Raw genomic sequence first — 20,350 nt, 5'->3', positions numbered from 1 at the left:
GACACTGATTCACATAATGCATTTGAAGAAGTGAGGACTGTCCTCACTTTGAAGGCATAAAACCCCCGTGGTCCTCACAAAGACAGATGTACAAGGTATGGAGGGGGGGGGGGGGGGGGGGGGGGGGGAGAGAGAGAGAGAGAGAGAGAGAGAGAGAGAAGTACAAAGAGAGTGTGTCTGATAGAGAGCATGGTTCAGAATTCAGAAATCACTGCAGAGCACTAACCTCTCTCTCTCTCTCACATGTGAATAAATATAACGTGGTTTTGGTAAACTGGCTAAACGGGTTGTATATAACCTGTGTCATCATCTCATCAGGCCTCAATGTAGCTCAGTCAGAGCAGTTACTGTTGGGAGTATATTGTTATCACTGATTATGGTTCACACTATTAAAAAGTTGTGATAGACAGAATTGTCCTTTAACAGACCGTATAAGCAACAATTGTGAGGAAACAGTTTCCTATCTCCTCTGTGGATTATGTACTTACCGCTAAATTGCTTCTTTATCTTTGCTGCTGTCTCTCTGGAGATGACTTCTTCTTTTTTTTTTTCTTTTTTAAATCGTTTTGACTTTTTCAGTGTTTGTTCTCCGGCTGCCAGTTCTTCCATTATCAGTTTGCCTGTGTCTAACCCTGTGTCTGTCTATTAATCTGGCACGTCCTGTCCATTTGTTTCTCCTCGTACACTATACACAACCCCACAGCAACTTCTCAGCTTCGCAAGCAGCTCCTCCACTCTTGCATATTTTAGTTACAGAGTGATTGATTGGTTCTGCATGGCCCATCTGGAGACTCGAGCTGTGAGAGGGCCATGGGGCAACTATAGAAGAAGCTCTATGGCTGATGACACTCTTTTTTTGAATATTCAGTGAAATAGTAGTTTTTAAAAAGAAAAGTGTCTATCTACAATAATTCCAGTATTACTAAATTAAACATGTAATTGTTTCCTGTTAGTGGTGCCTTGCCAAACAGGAAGTACAGCTAGAAAGTGACCCATCCCTGCTGCATTTGCCTGTGGGTGCAGGCGCTCTCCTGGTGGCTCCTGAGACACACCAGTTAATTAATACCACTCGAGTGTGTCAAGAGCAAGGAAGGAAAACTGCTGCTGTTAGCAGAAATTATGATTGAGTGACTTTTTAAACTTTTAAACTTCATTTTACCTCAAAAGCAGAATCACGTTTTTCATGTCTGCAGTAATTTGGGGAGGGTTCATTTGCAGAATATTGGGTATAGAATAAACATCCACACAACAACTGCATAGACATGCATATACTGGATTTGTTCCTTTACATTACTTAGGTGTTTGATGTAACTGTAACTAAAGGTGTCAATTTGTGGTGTTCATTGTGTGCTTGCAAGAGTGTGTGTGTGTGTGTGTCTCTTACGGTACAGTTTCAGTTCGATTTGTTAAATCTTTCGAAACAATATTGCGTTACTTTTGAAATCCACATGAGAGTAAAGAAGAGGCGATACAACTCTAAGAGATTATTAGGTGGCTCACGGTAATAAGCTTAACGAGCAGCGGTGGGCGGTTTGCAGCCTTAACACATAGGCAGAGGTTGTGCCTGCAGACTGGGAAGCAACTAACTACTCTGTGCAGAAAAACACTGCATCCTCCTCTGCATGTTTTTGGATTAAAATAACAACAGTAATTGAATCTATCTTTTTTTTTTTTTACATTCAATATTCTCCTAATAATATTCTACAATATAATTGAACACCAATCACACATTAAATGTTAGATATTGCAGTAAAGAACAGTGGTGTTTTTGAAGATGCACATAAAACATAAATACACGATGAGGCTGACATTCTGTTAACTTCTCTGATCTGTGAAATAGCAGCTATCAGAGCGGCTGAATATTTTTGGGACTCTAGTGACATTACTTCCCTGATTCTCTTCCCTTCAGAAACAACAGAGGTGCACCGTATAATCCTCTACTCAGAGCGAGTGTGTGGTGTGATTGACATGTTGCGTTTTGCATTCCTGATGAGCAGCGGTGACCATTACAAGAGGAAAACATGCAGAACATCAGAGAGTCGGAGAGGAGCTCCCAGTTGGTGTTTGCAAGCTGCCAAGTTACCTTCATCTGTCTTCAAGGCCGGGCTCCTTTTCAATGGCGCTAATTACACACTCGCACAGACACAACCACTGACAACTCTAAATAATCTGCCTCCATAGAAATTCACGTGACCAGCCAATAAAGTCATTCAGATGTTTTTTAATTTTTCTAGAAAAATATTTTACATTATAAAACACAGCTTAAAATATACACAGTCCACTCGGTTATGCAATAACTGCAGAACCCTTCAACTCAAATATATCCGTCTATAGGTAAATATATCTTTACAGCAAGAATAAATTCCAGGGACCAAGTTGTTACTTATTCAGAAGGAGCTAGGGGTGAGAAATCGGCCGACAGTCCAACAGAGTCTCTATAAACTATGGCCTGATCGAAGCAATGTTAAATAAACAGGAAGATTATCTCATCTGATACAAAAGATACAACTAAACCAAGAACAGGGAATGCTTCTGAACCAGAGGTGGAGATGATGAAACCATGAGGAGCAGTTCCTCGCTCCGGAGTACAGTTGAGAGAAGGAAACCGGTGCTGACAGAGTCCATCCACCTACACATCCAACTATCCTTAAGGCTCTCACAGTAAAAGAGTTTGCAAACTGAATGTTAGTGGTGCTTACAGCAAAGTAAACAAACCTTACATGTATAACTTCCAATTAAAGTTACTCTGGAAAACTTAGTTTGAAACTAGTTTCAAAAGGAGGAATTAATCGCGATGAGTTCTGTGGGTCATCCAGAGTAACACTGACATTGTTTTGGCAAAGATACACTGTGTAGTTTTTCCAAATGTAATTCTTTCAGTGTTGAACTGCACAAATATATTCTTTCACCTCCACTGTATTGAGATGGAGGCAGAACCGATTACATAATAATCAAACCATCTACATGGCTAGTTACTACTAGAGGTGTGTGAACAAAGGTTTTGGGGTAATTTTCTAAATGTTAGATTAACTTTATTATTATTCATACTATTCACAGGGCAAGTGCACAGCAGAATTAAATAATAGCGTCATAAAAAAATGCTAACAATATGTTGACAGTTTTTAACTAATTTTGGTGAACTGTACCTTGTAAGAAAGCATCTGCTTCATAAAATAGGCAACAGTGTGTGTGTGTGTGTGTGTGTGTGTGTGTGTGTGTTGGTACGCTGTTCACCTTTGCACCTGCCTAAATCCTAGGACGCTTCACTTGTCTGTATATGAAGCATTGTAGCTGTAAACCTGCGACACATGATGACAAACTATTACGCTTGGTGCATTTGCAATACATTTCTATAACCGGTCATATTTGTCCTTCCACATATGAGGCAGTTTGACCATTCAGTAAAACACTTTGTAAAGCATGTGTGGGTTGATGCCTATAAGGATGACTACTTCAGTGCCCACCAAATGACCTGTGAAATAAATAACAACAAAATAAGCACAAAAGGATACCAAAGATATTGTAAGAAGATGCTTCCACCGAGCTGGCTACTGGCCCCTTCACTCAGCAGCTTTGTCCCGTGCTTTGGCATCATAGCGGTGCTGAGCGGAGGGCCAGCGAGAGCGTCCAGAGGGGTGGCAGCAGCCACAGGGGGGAGGGGGAGGGGCGCGCTCCTAAAGGCGAGGCGGTGTCGGAGGTGCAGGAGCACACCTCGTATCCGTTCTCCGCGTGGTCCGGCTGACGGTGCACGTTGACTCTCGTCTCCGTGCTTTTGGGCTCCGCGTCCGGAGAGTCCGACTGCATCTCGGTGCACAGCAGCCAGTCTTTAGCGATGAGGCGGGGGTATCCGGCCTCCGCCTCCATGTCGCTGCTCGGCACTCGCCAGTACTCCTTCCCCTTGAAGAAATAGGACGAGCCTTCAGAGAGAGAGGGAGAGAGAGAGAGAGAGAGCAGAGGGTTGGTTTAAGAACAGAATACAAGACTATGTGCTTTAGTATTCACACAGGGTACAGAAATTAGTCTGATAAACACCTCAAGTGGAGAACACATTGTTGGGATCCGGCACAGGCTATTGCATCCAGCTATTATCACAGAAACGGCTCCTTAAAATATAACAGTGTTTATTTACTTAACATTACTGATTAAAACCAATAATATAAATCAACGAAAAATCTATTATACAACTACAAGCATACTACCTGAAAGCAACAAACAATCACGTGGTGAGGAGTGTGTGTGTGTGTGTATGTGAGAAAAAGGGGAGGGAGACAAAAGGAGAGAGAGAGAAGGAGAAAGATGGGTGCGCAAAACTCGATTACTCCACGTGAGACTTAACAATGGAGGAGGAGAGAGGGATAAAGGGGGGGGGGGGGGGGGCAGGAAGGCAGACGTATTCAGATAAGTAATTATACATAATCAAACGGGGAATAAGACACGTGTATGGAATAAGCGCAACAGCGTATATTTGTGTGTGAGTGTGTGTGTGTGGGTTAGTTTGGAAAGAAAGAGAAGAAGAAAAAGAAGTAGGAGGCATTCAATACAAGGCAAACCCTCCCTGCAGCAGTAAAGTACAGCAACTGTAACTCTACAGCGAGTTACGCGGCAAACAAAATCCTCCGTACGACAGCAGGGATTTGCTCATCGGAAGTTAAGGGAATTTCTCCCTTCTACAACCGGCAAATGTCGACTTGAATATAAGACAGTGGGGCATAGAAGTTATCCTTCTCTTCCTCTGAAAAATACAGGGATTCTGTAAATCTATCTTCTGCAGGTTAAAGTGGCGGAGCACAGGACAAGTTATCCGTTTTCTCCTTTGGGATCAAAAAAAAAAGTTAAGACTATCACCTAGTTTTTTTTTTCAACGTTGGTATACCTCCTTTCAGCAACCTCAGTCACATGGACGGCACAGAGTCAAGGTGAGCAGTGATTTGTATAGCCTTGGGGACGTCATGGCCGTGTCACGGGGACTTCCTGTGGCCTCATCCAATGAGGTACCAGTGTTTGGTTTGACCCAAATCTCACACATCGGTGAGCTTTTGACGCCTGATGGGGGTTGGTGCGGTTAAAACCACTTTAAGCTTTTGAAAGGCCAGGTAGGCCTCTCCTTTGATTCAGCAACATGAAACTTCAAAGGCATAGTGTGTCTGCTCAACACTTTCACACTGTTGCTAACATACCACATGGTACACCTGTTCAAGACAGAGTCCGACTCATTTCGAACAGGATGAGATTACAAAAGATGAAAAAAAAAGAAATCACCCCACAAAAACACATGCTATTCATTCGTACATAAAATCAAATAAATCAAATAAAATGCTCTTAGGGTATTGAATAACAAAAAACAACAACTTGACAAGCGGTTGATGTGCTTGCTGAGCAGATGGTACCGTCGGCTCTATTATCTCCATATGAAAACAATGGCTAAGCTGGCACACATCATTGTTACCACTCACCATGTGTTGTCACAAGCTTTTATTATTTGGTTGCAGTTAGGTATTGTGGAACGGTGGTGATCCAACTATAGGGAGTGAACCAAATTGAATAAAGGTGGCAGATGCTTCCTGCGTATACTTGAATGCTGGAAGCAAAAACTTTGCTGGTGAGATAGCTGCAAGCTTGAGCAACCACGTTAAAAGAAACTGGATATATGAACACCAGCAAGAGCGTGCATAAACAATCCTTAAATTATTGAGAAGGTGTATTTTGTTTTGCTGTTTTGTAGAATTGCTTATCAGAAGAACCAGAACGGATTCTGCCTTTTTATTGCATTATGATACGTTTATTGTGCATTTACACATATGTCCTATTTAAAGACAGAATCATTACAACCGGTTGGAAGTACATACATAAAGGGGTTAATGTCATTTTGTGGGGTCTTTGTTGCAGCGCAGAAAACTGCAACCCTGGGTGGGCATTCTTGACACCATAATTGCACTGTGCCAGTTGATCGTTACTGACACACCCCCTTACTGTGCCTGTCCTTTCACTTCGGTGTGCTTGACTTAATTATTCTTTCCAAAATACCGAATAGACATTGGCAGAAAAAAAAAAAAAATGCTGTGTGGTTCTCGTACTACTTTATAGAAACAAAGCCTTCAAAATGTTTTGTGTGACATTATGAAAAATAGGTTCATAAAAAAGATGGCAATATTTTTGCCACACGCTCCTTTTGCTATCGTACCATGTCAAAAATATAATATCTGATTTGAGTATAAAAAACAAAAAACAAATTCAGTTGCCTGAACTCGAAGAAATAATTGATGAGGAAGGGCACCGCCTCCCACAAGGCTGTTGACAAAGACAAACAAGAGGAGAGAAGTAAACAGGTGATAGTATCATGGGCTTATCCAATTTCTCAACTGGTGATTGAAATGAATACGAGGCCTGAGATAAACAAGTGAAGGAGCTTGAGGGAAGTGAAGAATGTTCCCTTGTTGTTAACGGCCTTGGGAGTTCACCATTAACTGTGGAGTAAATGTTCTTTGGGTTGAAATGCTTGTCTAACAAAATCTATGTAAAATAAATGAGCCTGTTATATCACACAGGTATGAGCCTTTCATTCATGGTGTTGGAGGAAGTAAAACAATGAGATGAGAGTAAATAGGAATAAAAGACAGAAAATGGTTTCCTGCACACCGGAATATTGACCAAATACTATTTGCAAGCATTGCATCAGAGCATAACTTTCGTGTTAAATAAAATGAATAATGCACATTTGATCTTGTAGAAATGTATTGCCTTGCATGGCTACATAGAGAACTCTGTTACATTTCTTTATCCATGCTTTGCTCCTGATGCCAAACATGTGGCAGACAGAATTTCTGATCTTTGAAATACAATTTGAAGATGTTTTCTTCTGGGTAATTCTGCCTCTGAGGACACAATGAGTTACATCTACTCTGGCCTTAAGAAAACCAGGAGCTGAACCCTGACAAACCTTCATTTCTCGTGACGGCAATGATGTATTTTTGTTGTTTATAATGGCGATGAGGAATAATAAAAATACCTAAAATGTACAAAGTAAGGTAAAACAGTGGTTGTGTTGGTTTTAGACACTTTTCTATAAAGGGTCTTCACCCATTGGGCGAGGGCTCACAGAACCTAGTAGAGTCCATTCGTTGTGCATAATCATGAGATACTGTATATTCAACGTAGGCTGCAGCCTGTTGGAATAAAAATAAGGTGTGCTCTACATTGCACGGACAAACTCATCATACCTCTAACCTTCTGAGAACTCATTTCTCTCAGTCCTACCTTAACCATAAAACAAGTCCCAAAATAGCTCTGAGGTCCTTTGCAATGAGGATTTATTATATCCTCACTTTCCAAAAAATGTCCTCATCCACTAAACCCAGAGCTGAACTTTATCCTCACAAAGGCATGAGCACAAGAGTAATCACACCCACAAAGTCACTCTCCTTCTCCATCTATCACTGTTATTGGAAGTCCAATCCCATAGGGCTGAATGCCATTTTGCCAAAACTCTTTTTTCTTTTCCCTGAAGACTAAAAGTCCTAGCTGTACAAAGTGGTGAAACACATTTGAGATCTCACCCACCCAACACCTGAATCATCTTAAGAATACAGTTTTACTTCAGATTCTTTGACTGACGATAAATCAGTGGCTGAACAAACAGGGACTAGTGTTGCTTTGGGACTAGTGTGTTGTGTGTAGCACGTAGCTTATCAACACAAAGTAGCCCACGATTTTCATTTTTGATTCCAAAATCATTACAGGAATTACTTCCTGACATAATGGGAACAGAGGTTGTAACTTTGACTTTACTAATGAGACACTACTTAAATGATGGATGCCGACTGGTTTATTTGAACTTCCTATACAGATTTGCCATACTAATGCCACCAGCTACGGTTATCGCCACCATTACTATTTTCATAACGAGGTGTCACCATATATCCCCTCTCTCCTTCTTGCCGTCATATCACTCTTTTCTTCCCTGTCTTTTCTCTCCATTCATCCTGAGCTGGTGAAACAAACAGAGAGCAGGCTTTGATGTGGCCCCAGTTTACATGCCCCATGGTCTGTCTCTGTGCGTTTGTGCGTGTAGCTTTTCCAGGTTTACCCCCCCTTCCAGGCTCTGTGGTGATAATGGCCGGGGGGTGAAGTGTCGGGACTGTGCGATTGGCCTCATCTCATACACATCAAAGAGCTTGGAGCAAGACCGAAGACAGAACACAGACCACTAAACACCTAACAGCGAAGGAGCTTCCTTGTATAAACATACTGCAGGGGGGATTAGGGACATCCGAGCTCCCACTGAGACTGGCTTCGAAGGACTCTGTGGCTGCTTTTTGAGGGTATTTTGTTTAATTAAAAAAATGCCCTTGCATCATTCAGCCTAACAGAAAAAACTAAATGATGCACAAAGTTTCTCACAAATAGTGCACATGTGATCCGATGACTGTGGTGCTTTGATGGAAGCCGGCGTTATGACCTTGACACTCAGCTGTTACAGTGGAGTTGATCAGTGTGATTACAGTTGGCGAGCTCCAAGGTCTGAACATGTTCCACTCTGTGAATGTGAAGCAGAGTGTTGGCGAAAAAAAGACCTTGTGTGCTACGTTATATAACACACAATACCTACGAGAGATAGAATTTGATTTAAACTAATAAATACATTCAATATGAATTCAAACGAGGTGGTAAGATTATTCTTTATTCAAATTAGTACACGGCGTTGAACCCTGTATTCCACACAAAGATCAATGTAATGCAATCTAATGACAATGGCACCATTGCTATGCAATGCTATAGCGGCTCTGTGAGGTCTTGAATGTGTGTATCACACAAAATCACAAATGTCCACCTCATACTGGTGCCAGATGAAAAGTTAAGGGGTCACCAAGTCAGTAGGATTCACCCTCAGGAGACCATGAACGTTCATCCATACTGTTAGCGAGGCTAAAAAGACACATTCAAGTGATTCCAACTATTTCAGCGTTTTACTGCTCCTGGAAAGTTGTCTCAGAATTGTAATCTGATTGTAAAAACTTCATCCAAGACTTCAGGCTACATGTTTGCTAACTTGCATAATTGTTCGATCCTCGTCTCGTATACCTCTTGTAATTCATTCGTCTTTGAGGATTTCCCTGAAGAAGGATATTGCACAGTCTTGCCTTTGGCACCAGCACATACCAGAGCTACCAGTGGTCTGGTCTGACGCTCTGGTGGAGTGCAACAACTCTATTGCTCTCTGGAAAATGTAATCAGTTATCGCTGGAAGAACCAGACAGTGGTGATTCATCATTTATATGTTAAATGTAATCAATCAGTATACCTATATAATCAATTTTTAATAAAGACAGAAGAGGTCAAAATATGTCACCGGCTTCATTGTACATACCTTTTCACTGTGTGGTAGATTGCTTTTGGGGATACGGTTCTGATCATATATTTTGTGGAATATTAAAAAAGTAGCAACAGTTCTTTAGGAAAGCCGCCGTTTGCTATACGTTATTTATTAATACAGAGAAAGACAATGAATGACATCTGCTTTTGTGGTATTTGACTATGCTATGATACAATATCATAGTTATATGTCTGAAGTTATATGTCTGTCATTTGCTCAAGAAAGAAAAGCACCGGAGATTGTACTTCATATGTAGAGGTAAAAGAGGTTGAGATATTGATCACACTTTAGGTAACGCAACGTGTCATCCAACCACGTCTAAAGGATAGCTGTAATGTGGTGGTGAGACATGTAGACTGTTAGACAATCTGACAAGCACTTCACTTGAAGCATACTGTTCCCTTAAGCCCCAGAGCAAAGCTTACCTCAATTCACACCTTTAGTCTTAAACTTTGGTTCATGGCAAATAATGAGATCATGGATCTTGTGGACAAGGGGTCAAATTACATTGCTTTGCAGAGTGACTGGTTTTACTCTGTGTGACAGGTTGAAGTGCACAAAGGACATAAAAGTCAACGACTGGCTTTCTTTAAGTGCTGTGCATGACCTGTTATGAGGAGGCAGAACCAGGCCACTCTTGAGGGACTATTTCCTCTAAAATGCCAGGGAGCACCTGGACATTCAGTAGGAGGAACTAAAAGGAAGGTTCTTGACGAAATAAAAACAATGCAGACAGAAAATCATCTCGTTTTTTGAAACCAAGCCTAACTGGATGATGATAAATTGTCATCTGTGTGTGTTGTTTGAGTCTTTGTGACTGACGTAAGAAGAAAGTGTCTTTAAGGTTACTCACCATCAGACCACCTCATGACGTCGTCCAGTTGTGGCGGCAGCCCCTTCCAGAGCGTGCTGTCTTTCGGGTAGCCCTGGTCCATTCGTCTCAGGTGGTCATCGTAGCGCCAGTAGTGGCTGTCCTTGAAGAAGTAGGTTTTGTCGTTGTGTAACCAAACAAAGGCTGCATCCACTCCTTCCAAGGGCAGGCCGAAGTCACTGATTGGACGAGGGTAGCCCTCCTCCACGTTGTTGTCTTTAAATACCCAGTACTTTAGACCTATAGTTTAATACATCACACACAGCAGACAGTGAATGCACTTGAGATGATACATGTGAAAGGATGAGACCCGAAAGATATGTTCTTGTACACTCTCATGAAATAAAAAAAGGTTTCACACATACGTTTCGCTACGCCGCCAAAGAAAAGCCTCAAAATATATTAAAAGTGAAACATGCCCTTGTTTCTGCAGCCATCTTTTTTTTCTTTTTACATTAAATTTACATCTCTTCTTTCTCTCTCTCACATAGTGAGAGAAAAAGTCCTAATGAGTCCCTGTAAGAAAGGTGTCTCTTTTATCAGGACTCGTTATAGTGAATCACATTTGAAATGTCTGCAAGTCATAACAAAAAACACTGTTCTATATCTTTCTCTTTTTCAAACTTTTTAATTTGACAAAGAGAAGAAAGAATAAAATTAGATCCTGTGATTACAGATGCTCGCTGACACTATTGACCTATGAAACTTTTAGTATATTTCAAGACTCATTCCAAGATCGGATCTAGTTTTTGGTACTGTACCTTTGAAGAAGACTATTTTGTGGTCCCCAGGCCTCTCATATACAGCATCCACACTGTCCAGATTGGTTGGGAGGCCCCTCCAGAATCGGTGGATCTGAGCGGGACGCAGAGACACCAGGTGCTTCTCTCTTGTCAGTCGCCAGAAGTACTTTCCTATGAGGAACAAAACAGTTTAGGATGCCGAAAATAATAATGGCTGGGGTGGCCCAATATTAATCAATGTGCATTAGTTGTTTCCTTTCCTCTGCAGTTTGTATATTGCAGTTTACCCACGTGTTGACATTTCAGAAAGGCTCGTAGGGAAACTGAAAAAGCAGGAACTCTTCTTTCAAAAAACATAATACTGCGCTTCAGACAATAACCAAAATACAACAGGCTGAATTTGCAGAACTGCAAATACCGTGATCAAATTCAGACGTCTGAAAAAATAACATTCAAAACGGCAAAATGATTGTCATGATGAATCAAACTTTTTAATGTCATCTCATGTAAAAACAAATGAAAAAGGTTGAAAAAGGTTAAGTTCTGCATACTTTGCCAACACCTCTGGTGCTGAAGGTATGCGAGTCTGTTTCTTGTTTCTGTTGTCAGTGGGAGGCTTGGGGTCATTCCTCCAGAGGGCGAGCATGAAAGACTGATGTAATTTTTGGACTGCAGTCTCTCGGGCAGGGCTCAACTGGCTCAGTTGGCTGTCTGCATCTACCACGCTCTCTCATCCTCGCTCTCCTTTTCGCTCCTTTTCTTAATTTGCTTTTATTTCAGCTCATTTAGCAAATTTTTTTATTTTTCCCAAGCAGCTCTGTAGCTTTGCGTCTGTCTTTCTCCCTTTGTAACTCGGTACCTTTGAAAAAGAAGGCCTCCCCTCGTATCTGGGCCACTGCATCAAAGTGACTGGTGCATCTGTCTGGGGCATCTCGAGCCAGCCTGGGAGAGATGTGAAGAAAGTAGGAATGAAGAATGCGAAAAGAGGGGGAAAAAAAGAACCACTTTTGTAAAGCTGGTCACATTAAATCTTTCAACACCACAGTCAATAATGTTTATGTGCTCTGATGAATGTGTATATATTTTTAAAGATCTTTTTATGCATCTAAATTGTGCCAGTGAAAACCGGGCTAAACAAGAGAGGATACGGCTGACACGTTGAGATCCCTCAAGGTTTTTAAGTGATTTAAAGCACCGACGTGGCTGGCCTTGCAATGATGAAGCCATTAGCACCACAGGGCTGGGAGTGGGAGCCCGCCAGGCCTTATATTGCCAACAAAGGTCTCTATTCAAAGCTCTATTGACACGACACCACTGCCTAGTGGTCAGCATTGGAGCCCTTGTCAGGCCTAATCCAGCTTTTTCACGCCTCATGACCCGATGGGAGTCAGTGAAAAATGATTAATAAAAGCAGTGGCAGTCCGAAAGTGGGGAGAAAAAGATTAAGGTTAAATATTGCCCCACTGCCTGTTTAGCTGATCCCTTCTTCTTAGTGCTGCCTTGCCGTTTACTGTAGTGTGTGTATGCATGCTCATGCACGTGTTCTTTGAAAATAATTAGAATTGCACCAACCTTACGAATGCAGACATTTTTGTGTTTTGTCTTTCGTTGAACCTCTCGGGGGCTACTTTAAGGTTAGTGCTTGGTGGTTTGGGGGTGTGAGTGAGTGTATGTACACTCAAAATACATAAATGGACAAATTAAGCCTAATTATCTTTGATAACCGGAAAAACTACAGGCTGATAGCGGCCCAACTTGCTTTAGGGAATTACTTAATTAGACGGGCAGGCTCCCAAACTCACTCTCGGCCTCTTTGCTAATTTTCTTTGTTGGCACCTCATGACTTCCTATAAAGCACCAACAACCTCAATTTTACAATAAATGTTGAATGCTGCATGGATTCATTACAATATTTCTCAGTGGAAGTGAAGAAAAAAATTTGAAAATCAGAAAACGATCACATTATAATTACGCTGATGTACAGGGAACCATGACACATATAGAAATCTCTCTATAATAAGATCCAATACAGTTACACTGCAATAAATACCACCTGTGTGAGGCCTATTAGGAGTATAATGTTCATATGGAAGAGGCTGAACCTGTATTATTGCCCCAACTTTAATAGAGACACTTTTTATGGCTGTGTAAACATGCCTAGTTAAGGAATTTATATCAAATTGAAACAGGAAAACATAGTGACTATGAAAAAAAACCCAGTTAAATTTAAGAGGTTTGTGAGCATTTGCCAACTGAAGCCATAAGATATATCGAAGAGCAGCACTTCTAGTTCTAATCAGATGTGTCCTGAGTCGACTGTGGCGCAAGCGTCACTTTCGGTGCCAAAGTTGTACTGTGCCATCTCGTTTTTTTTTATCTCCTCTGCTGCACTCATCTGGCCACTGCAGCACAGGAATCGGATCAACAGAATGAGTGAAGGCTGGAAAGCTTTCATGAAACAACACCGCGACTATTGTGACGCAAGATCACTGCATTTGGTCTCGACACAACGGTAAGACCCTATGAGATAGATGCTGACGAATTATTGAAGAGGCCCAAGTGGATCTTTTACTCCAGTATAGCACTAGAACACTAGATTGTGTTGCATGTGAAAGATTCCAAGTAACTTTGCATCTTCTACTTACAGGAAGGTGGACCTGTTCTCAGGAAGGTCCAGCAGGACAGGAGGTTCAGCCGTCTGGGACGGGTTGCCTGGTCGGTTTGTGTGGGACACCGACTCCCTGACACCTAGGAAGGTGCCAAATGTCAACTCAAAAGAATATAAAGCAACATTCTTGCGATTCTTGGTTATTTGCTCCTGTTCTTTTGCAATGCTACTATTTTCCTATGTTGTACCATGTTATAACATTGCACACAATGTGTGTAATTCTCCCCTCTTTTTTGTTTGCTTTATTTATTTGATCACTCTTCATGTTCAACATCCCCTTCCTCACACGGCCATTTCCTATCTATCCTAGAGTGAATGGTGTGATAAGGTCTCATGCCATAACGAGGAACAATTACACCCTCCATGTTTTCATTAAATCAATAACCTTCCTCTCCAGAACTCATCAATTGCTGCTTCCTGCGAGAGAATGCCTCTGTATCTTCAGTCTGCTGAGCTGTCACCAGCAAACGGCTGTTTCCAGCACTATTCCGGGAAACATACATAATTACAGCAGAGGCCCTTGAGATATGGTCAGTGAAGAAGAGGAAGGTTCTGTGAAAACAATGGTGTATGTCTCCACACTGTTCTTGTTTCGCACACTCTGAGACTTCACAGCACTGATGAGAAATCTAGAAGAGGCAGAAACATCTTGCAAGACTCAAATGAACAGCTAATGTAGCCAGTATGTGGTGTAGCATAGATATCCTGTTCATAACGACTGACGATTGAAAAGGTTGATGTACAGTAGACAATGACACAGGCTAGGCGAGGTGCAGAAAAGAGAACAGTATTCCCAAGTACTTTGTGAATACTTTCAAAGGCAGACTGTAAAATAAATAGAACACGGACTTCCCACAAATGCCACTCAAGTTGTTATCTGCACTTATAAAGTGTCCTTCGTTATATGGCCATTTTGTTTTATTTTCCGACAGCATCTTCCCCAGTACCAAGCAATTACTGAAACACCATTTTTCACGCGTGTGTGCTTATTTCAGCTAAATTTAGAATTGTTAATAGAAGTGCAACTAATTTAATATCACCCGTTTTTATCTCTTTCACACACACAACACACATATTCTGAGTTGAATACACGTTCCCATGTACCGTAGAGCTGCCAGACGCGGACCTTGTCTTCGTAGGGTAGGTCGTATTTCAGCGGGTCGCCTACAGGACCCTGGTAGTACGGCCTCATGATGGACTCTATGGCTGAGGTGTGGACCAGGCCGATGGCGTGACCAAACTCGTGGACCGCAACCGCAAACAGATCCATCCCATGAGTGTCTGAAGGAGACAGAGAGAGAGAGATCATTAAATAAAAAATAAGACATCACAGTCACCGTTAAATACTTAATACTTACTGGCTTCCTAACAATTCTCCACTGAACAGTATAGATTATATATAGGCCTATCAATCTATACCATGCACTGTGTAAAGGTGAACAGAAAGTACTATTGTAACTAGTTAGTTACAGTTAGTTACAGAGTAACAACTGTGGCCCTACCACTAATTTAGAGACATAAGATGGTTACTTGTAAAGCTTTTTCGTAATTTGATAACCATCAGAATCTTATGGCTTACAGCTATGTGTACATAGTTCACACACTGTGAAACGGCTTTTTATCCGTGACCAACATGAATGTTCAAATGGTCAAACATGTTGAATGCATTGTTCACTATACTTTGAGCTTGATGTCTGAACAGGGCATGAACGATTTTTAGTACATGGCTTTGGAAAGACCCAGTGAGCGAAACTCACCAATGTGACCAACTTATTCTGTGTCCTAAATTGACCCAGTCAAAGCCCTGTTCAGGTATTCCATAATTTTTCCAGCTCATCTGCTTATGGTGCAAATTAAGAGGCATGACAGACAGCTCAGGAGGCTTTGAGTGCTGTTAGGCATGTGGTGTAGTGAGATAACTATGGTAAAACTGCCCGAGTCCCTCGGCTGGCAATCAAAAACCTGAGTGTGGAGAGACACCTGAAGAGGCCGCGGGCTATTAAAGCATCCTTCCCTCTATGTTCAGCAAGAAAAAGAAGAGAAAAAGCCTCCCAAACTCTTTGTCTGACTTTGCCAAGCAGGACAAAACCTGGGCTTGGAGATTTAGATTTGCAAAAATATGGAGAGCTAGCGTGTCAAGCCAAGCTAGCTTAGAGTTCCTTGGTGGCTAAGCTGAAGTTTGCATTCAGTTAACCTAAGGTTGGCCTCAGCTTGGGACGTGCACTCATGCTTACAGTACCCAGCTGGGGTATTCAGGAGGCAAATGCCAACTCTAATCTACAGGAACACATGGTGCAGAGAGGAAAGGTGGACAAAAGAAATGTGAGAGAGAGAACAGGGCCTCAGAACAGAGTGTGTACCATGTCATCATATTCACGGTCCATGGAAGGCTGACAAAATGATCGTAATGCCTGTGGACAAAGTAGGAGCAGAGAGAATTGGATGGATGAACCAGATTCATTTAGGGAAGGCAGAGAGAGATAGACAGAGAGGACTTTTGTGTAACTCTACAGACTATTTCATTCTTTTATATTTAGGGGTTCAATCTTTGTTCCACTGGATTAACCAGTGAGCCATTAAGCAGGTTTGTATCAACCCAAGTGCTCTCATTGCATGATGCTGATGATAATGGGAATCAATTTACTAGACATCTAAACTCTTCCTATCTTCCAATCCTACAGGATACAGTGGCTTTGATCTTAGGAGGGCCTTAAAGACGGCTATCTCAAAAAACATCACACACCCTTCAGCGGATGCCCTGAAGTTTGCCTACAGGGCCAGCGCGTTTGTGGAAGACTCGCTCAGTCAACATGACTCTGGAGTAACTTTGATAGGCTGGGAACTTATCATGTTTGAAGACCTAACATCTTCAGTTCAGACCCCCCTGTGTCTTGGATTGCGCCAGCTATTTGCAAAATCCAATTAAATTCTTAGTAACTAAGCTAGTTTCAAACATTCAAACGTTCCAATTTCTAGCACGTTGCACAATTACAACTTTAGAAATGTCTTAAGTAGTAAGGATTTTAGTAATATATAAATCGTCTCGGAAACACCTGTAGCACCGTCCAATCAAAAGCACTCATCCCTGTAAACAGGAAGTCATTGTAGCAACGCAAGCTGAGGGATAACTTAAAAAAATTACAGTTTTGGTGCGCAAACAACATATTAAACTTAAGTGTCAATCCTTTCAAAATGTAATTATTACTTAGCTATATTTATGTATTAATACATGGAAAAATATATGTTATACATTAGTAATCATTAAGTTTTAGACCGAGTGAGAAATATTCAATTACACTAACCTATCTGGGTCATATATTAGCATGCTAATGTTAGCTTTGCCAGTTGGTTCGGCTAGCTGAACAACAGTTACACCTAGCATAAGGCGTTCACATATAGTAACAACTAATCTCTCTTTGAGAACTAAATTGTGTGGGGGACCAAATTTCATTTTAATGACGTGTAAATTTAACAACACAACTCTGTGACAAGACATAATCTAAAAGGTCAGAGAAAGTACAATATTTCTTTAGGACTACTACTTAATCACCAAGAAGGCTTCATGCAACAGTTGAGGACATACAGCTGGCCAATGATAGTGGCGTGGCCCACAGCCAACATCCAGTCCTCCATAACGGAAAACTTTTCTCTCACTGGATGAGACCAGACCACACAAATAACTGAGTAACCAGAGATCATTGCCAACAACGTCCTCATTCTCCAAAATATCTGCCAATCCAGGCCCAGGAAGCTTGCATTCAACATCATTACCAACTTCTTCCACGCACAGTGTCCAATCTCGCCCTTCCAGGAAGCAACTCGGGGTAATTGGAGCCAAAACAGCTTCTTCCCCTGAGCAGTGCTACAATCAATGAGTTTGAAAATACTAAATTGCATTTCACTCTCAAATTTGACTTGGTTTGTGCAAGGGATCTTACATTTTTTTTAATAAATATTCAAAAATTCAAGTGTGTTTTGTGAGTTTTCCTCACAAACAATGGAAGGCTAGAGTCGGTGGTTCTGCTTTTTACAGTATCTGCATATCGCATATAGATTATAACATTTTATGTTGTTGCTTTTTGTAGCCCCTTTCACGCTTTTTTTTGTGCAATGACATTTCTTCTAACTGCATTGCAATGTATTTATAACTATCTATAGAGCAGTATTCTTTAAAGTTGTATTTCTGTTTATTGTTATAACTGTGCAATGTACTATAGGTATTGAAACTAGTCAAGGCTTTCAGCGGCAAAATCAGCCGTGGTAAATATATTTTGCCACTCAGTCCTCTGTCCAATACCCTATTAAGCTGACAAAGACAATGTTTATTAGCCAGTGTACAAGACAGTTGATGAGAAATTGGCAATATGCAAACTAAATAATAGGCCTGGAGCAACCTTGTGTAACACATAATTAATCAGTTTATGTTGTGGTTGCCTCGTTCTTCTTCATCTCGTTCAAAATTGAGTTGACGATGATATACTGAGCTACATTTCAACATGTATGGGGATTATTTCCCTCTGTGTTGCTGGCTTCAAAAATCTTCTTTACAGGTTCTCAAACACTTATGGTAAATGAAGGCAAAGGTCTTTCCATGTTGTAAATATCTCACAACAGCTCTATACTACCACATGGTTTAAACAGACCCTCTGGGGCTCCAGTCCAAGTGAGGATCGTTTGTTGTGCAATGAATACAGTCAAGTGCTCCATTTACTGTGATGTGGTATGATGTAAATAGTCTCTGGCCTCCACTTTGCTAAACATTAACAAGGACAAGAACCATCAAGCTCAAAGGTTAGCCTGTACATTGGATGGGAATCCTTGTAATGTGGTGGCCTATGATTACAGCATCTTGAGTGTCATTTGACATTCTTATGCGCCTCAGTATTAAAAAAAAATTATGAGAATGATAATCAGCGCCCCGGAAACTCAGAGTGATAGCTACAAATGATCTGTCACTTATCTGAACTAAAAGTAATGGCATGAACAATTCAGTGTTTAATAAGCACACGTTGTCACAGGCCACAAGACTATAATCCCTTCATGATATCTCCTGCATGCTCAGTGAGCACTAACAGGGCTCTGTGTTTACATGCTTATCCACTGGAGGTACATGAACACAGCTCAGTCTTATATTGTGTAAACTCGCCGATACTGCAAGTCTGTCCACCGGCACAATTCAAATTTAACAATGGTGACAACAAACAACCTAATGGCTATATACTTCGTTTTGGAGGAAAGGTAACTCAGAAATAAGTATGTTAGTGTACTTTAAGGCTCCAGCACTGTTTTACTCTGCCCTCCTCTCGTACGTACCTGTTCTAACTTTGTGGTTTGTTTATGTTCTTTGAAATCTGATCCTGTTTCTTCAGTTTTCTATTGTGTGTTGTACTACAATACTTTGTTATCGTCTGCTCTGTTTCAGCCAGCATCAGCCTGGACATCTGGTGGTGTGAAACCCAGGCAAGGGCAATATGTAATCTATTACAAAGGGTGGGTTTGAAGACAAAACTTTAAATTACACTTCCTGTAATGCTTTATAAAAGTAACATGTAACACCACGATGTAGCCTAGAGAGTCTAAATTCTTTACCACTCTCCCCTTATCAGTGACTCTGCCTTAGTCCTTGTTCTTTAACGAGCTGTAGCTCCACTTTCCTAGACAGCTTGCCCTATTCACCTCTACCACCAAACAAGAGAGAGTGACATTTTGTTTTCTTTTACCAACATGTCCATAGTCCTATAACCTTCATTTTTCCTTGCAGAATTCACACAGCAGATGTCCTGCACATTGTTGGTCACTTGCACTTTATTTTAGAATTAATTAATAGTGGCATTAATCTGTCAAATCTGCCTACTATGTTCTTTTTTTTTGTGTACATTGCAGAGGCGGCTGGTGTAACATTTTCTAGGTCGGGCTGTGCCAATCAATTTCAGCAAACATCCCAGTATGATTTTTTTTTTACATGCAGTATACTTTGCAGAAGTAAAAATAAAAAGCAGTGTTTGACAAACACGTCAGGACATTCAGTATAACACACACACACACACACACACACACACACACACACACACACACACACACACATATATATATCATATAATAGAACATGTTTATTTATTGAGATGCCCCTATGGACCTTGTTTGTTGGGCAAACTAATAGTGAGGTAAAGATCAGGAGAAGTAAACATGAAGTGCAATTAGGAATAATGGTGTTAAATTAAGCTATGATGAGTTTTCACGATTAATTTACCATCTCAATTAAATTTTGATGCCTCCATGACCAGGTTAAGCAAAATGAGACTGAGGACAACTATGTACAAGAAAGGATGTTCACTTTGCCTAATACGGCTAGCTTGACAGATCCATGTGTGCCCTGGTGTTCCCTTACTTTCTCAGAAAGGTGCTTCATATGCCTCACTCCCATAACTGTCCATGCTGTAATGTACATTACAGTCATTTAGCAGACGCTTTTATCCAAAGTGATGTACAATTCAGATTCTATCACATTTCTACACCGTAGGCACAGCTACGGGATTTTGGGGTTAAGTGTCTTGCTCAAGGACACATCGACATGCGACTAGCGACCACCGATCCCCTGATTGAAGGACGGCCCGCTATCCACTTAGTCACAGTCGCCCTGCTTTCCCGCTGGTCTGCTGTCTGATTGTGAGGTCAGGTTGATCTGGGCCCAGCTCTTT

At 41.2% G+C, this 20,350-nt stretch overlaps 1 protein-coding gene across 1 annotated transcript in view; it reads right to left on the bottom strand.

Moving 5' to 3' along the window:
- Positions 1 to 3,591: 3,591 nt before the first annotated feature.
- LOC306710806 (matrix metalloproteinase-17-like) overlaps positions 3,592 to 20,350 on the bottom strand; it is a gene marked incomplete at both ends in the record, with an annotated part of 58,934 nt that continues 42,175 nt past the window's right edge. The window contains 6 exons of the mRNA XM_079179502.1: positions 3,592 to 3,917; positions 10,224 to 10,481; positions 11,003 to 11,155; positions 11,844 to 11,926; positions 13,630 to 13,732; positions 14,757 to 14,933. Of these exons, the coding sequence (XP_079035628.1) occupies positions 3,592 to 3,917; positions 10,224 to 10,481; positions 11,003 to 11,155; positions 11,844 to 11,926; positions 13,630 to 13,732; positions 14,757 to 14,933 (1,100 nt within the window). The remainder of the gene's footprint in view (positions 3,918 to 10,223; positions 10,482 to 11,002; positions 11,156 to 11,843; positions 11,927 to 13,629; positions 13,733 to 14,756; positions 14,934 to 20,350) is intronic.

This window comes from Pholis gunnellus, assembly GCF_910591455.1.
Source record: "Pholis gunnellus genome assembly, chromosome: 18".
In the NCBI taxonomy this organism is placed as follows: domain Eukaryota; kingdom Metazoa; phylum Chordata; class Actinopteri; order Perciformes; family Pholidae; genus Pholis; species Pholis gunnellus.
Note: the sequence above shows the minus strand (reverse complement) of the source record. Positions and strands in the feature narration are given on the sequence as shown.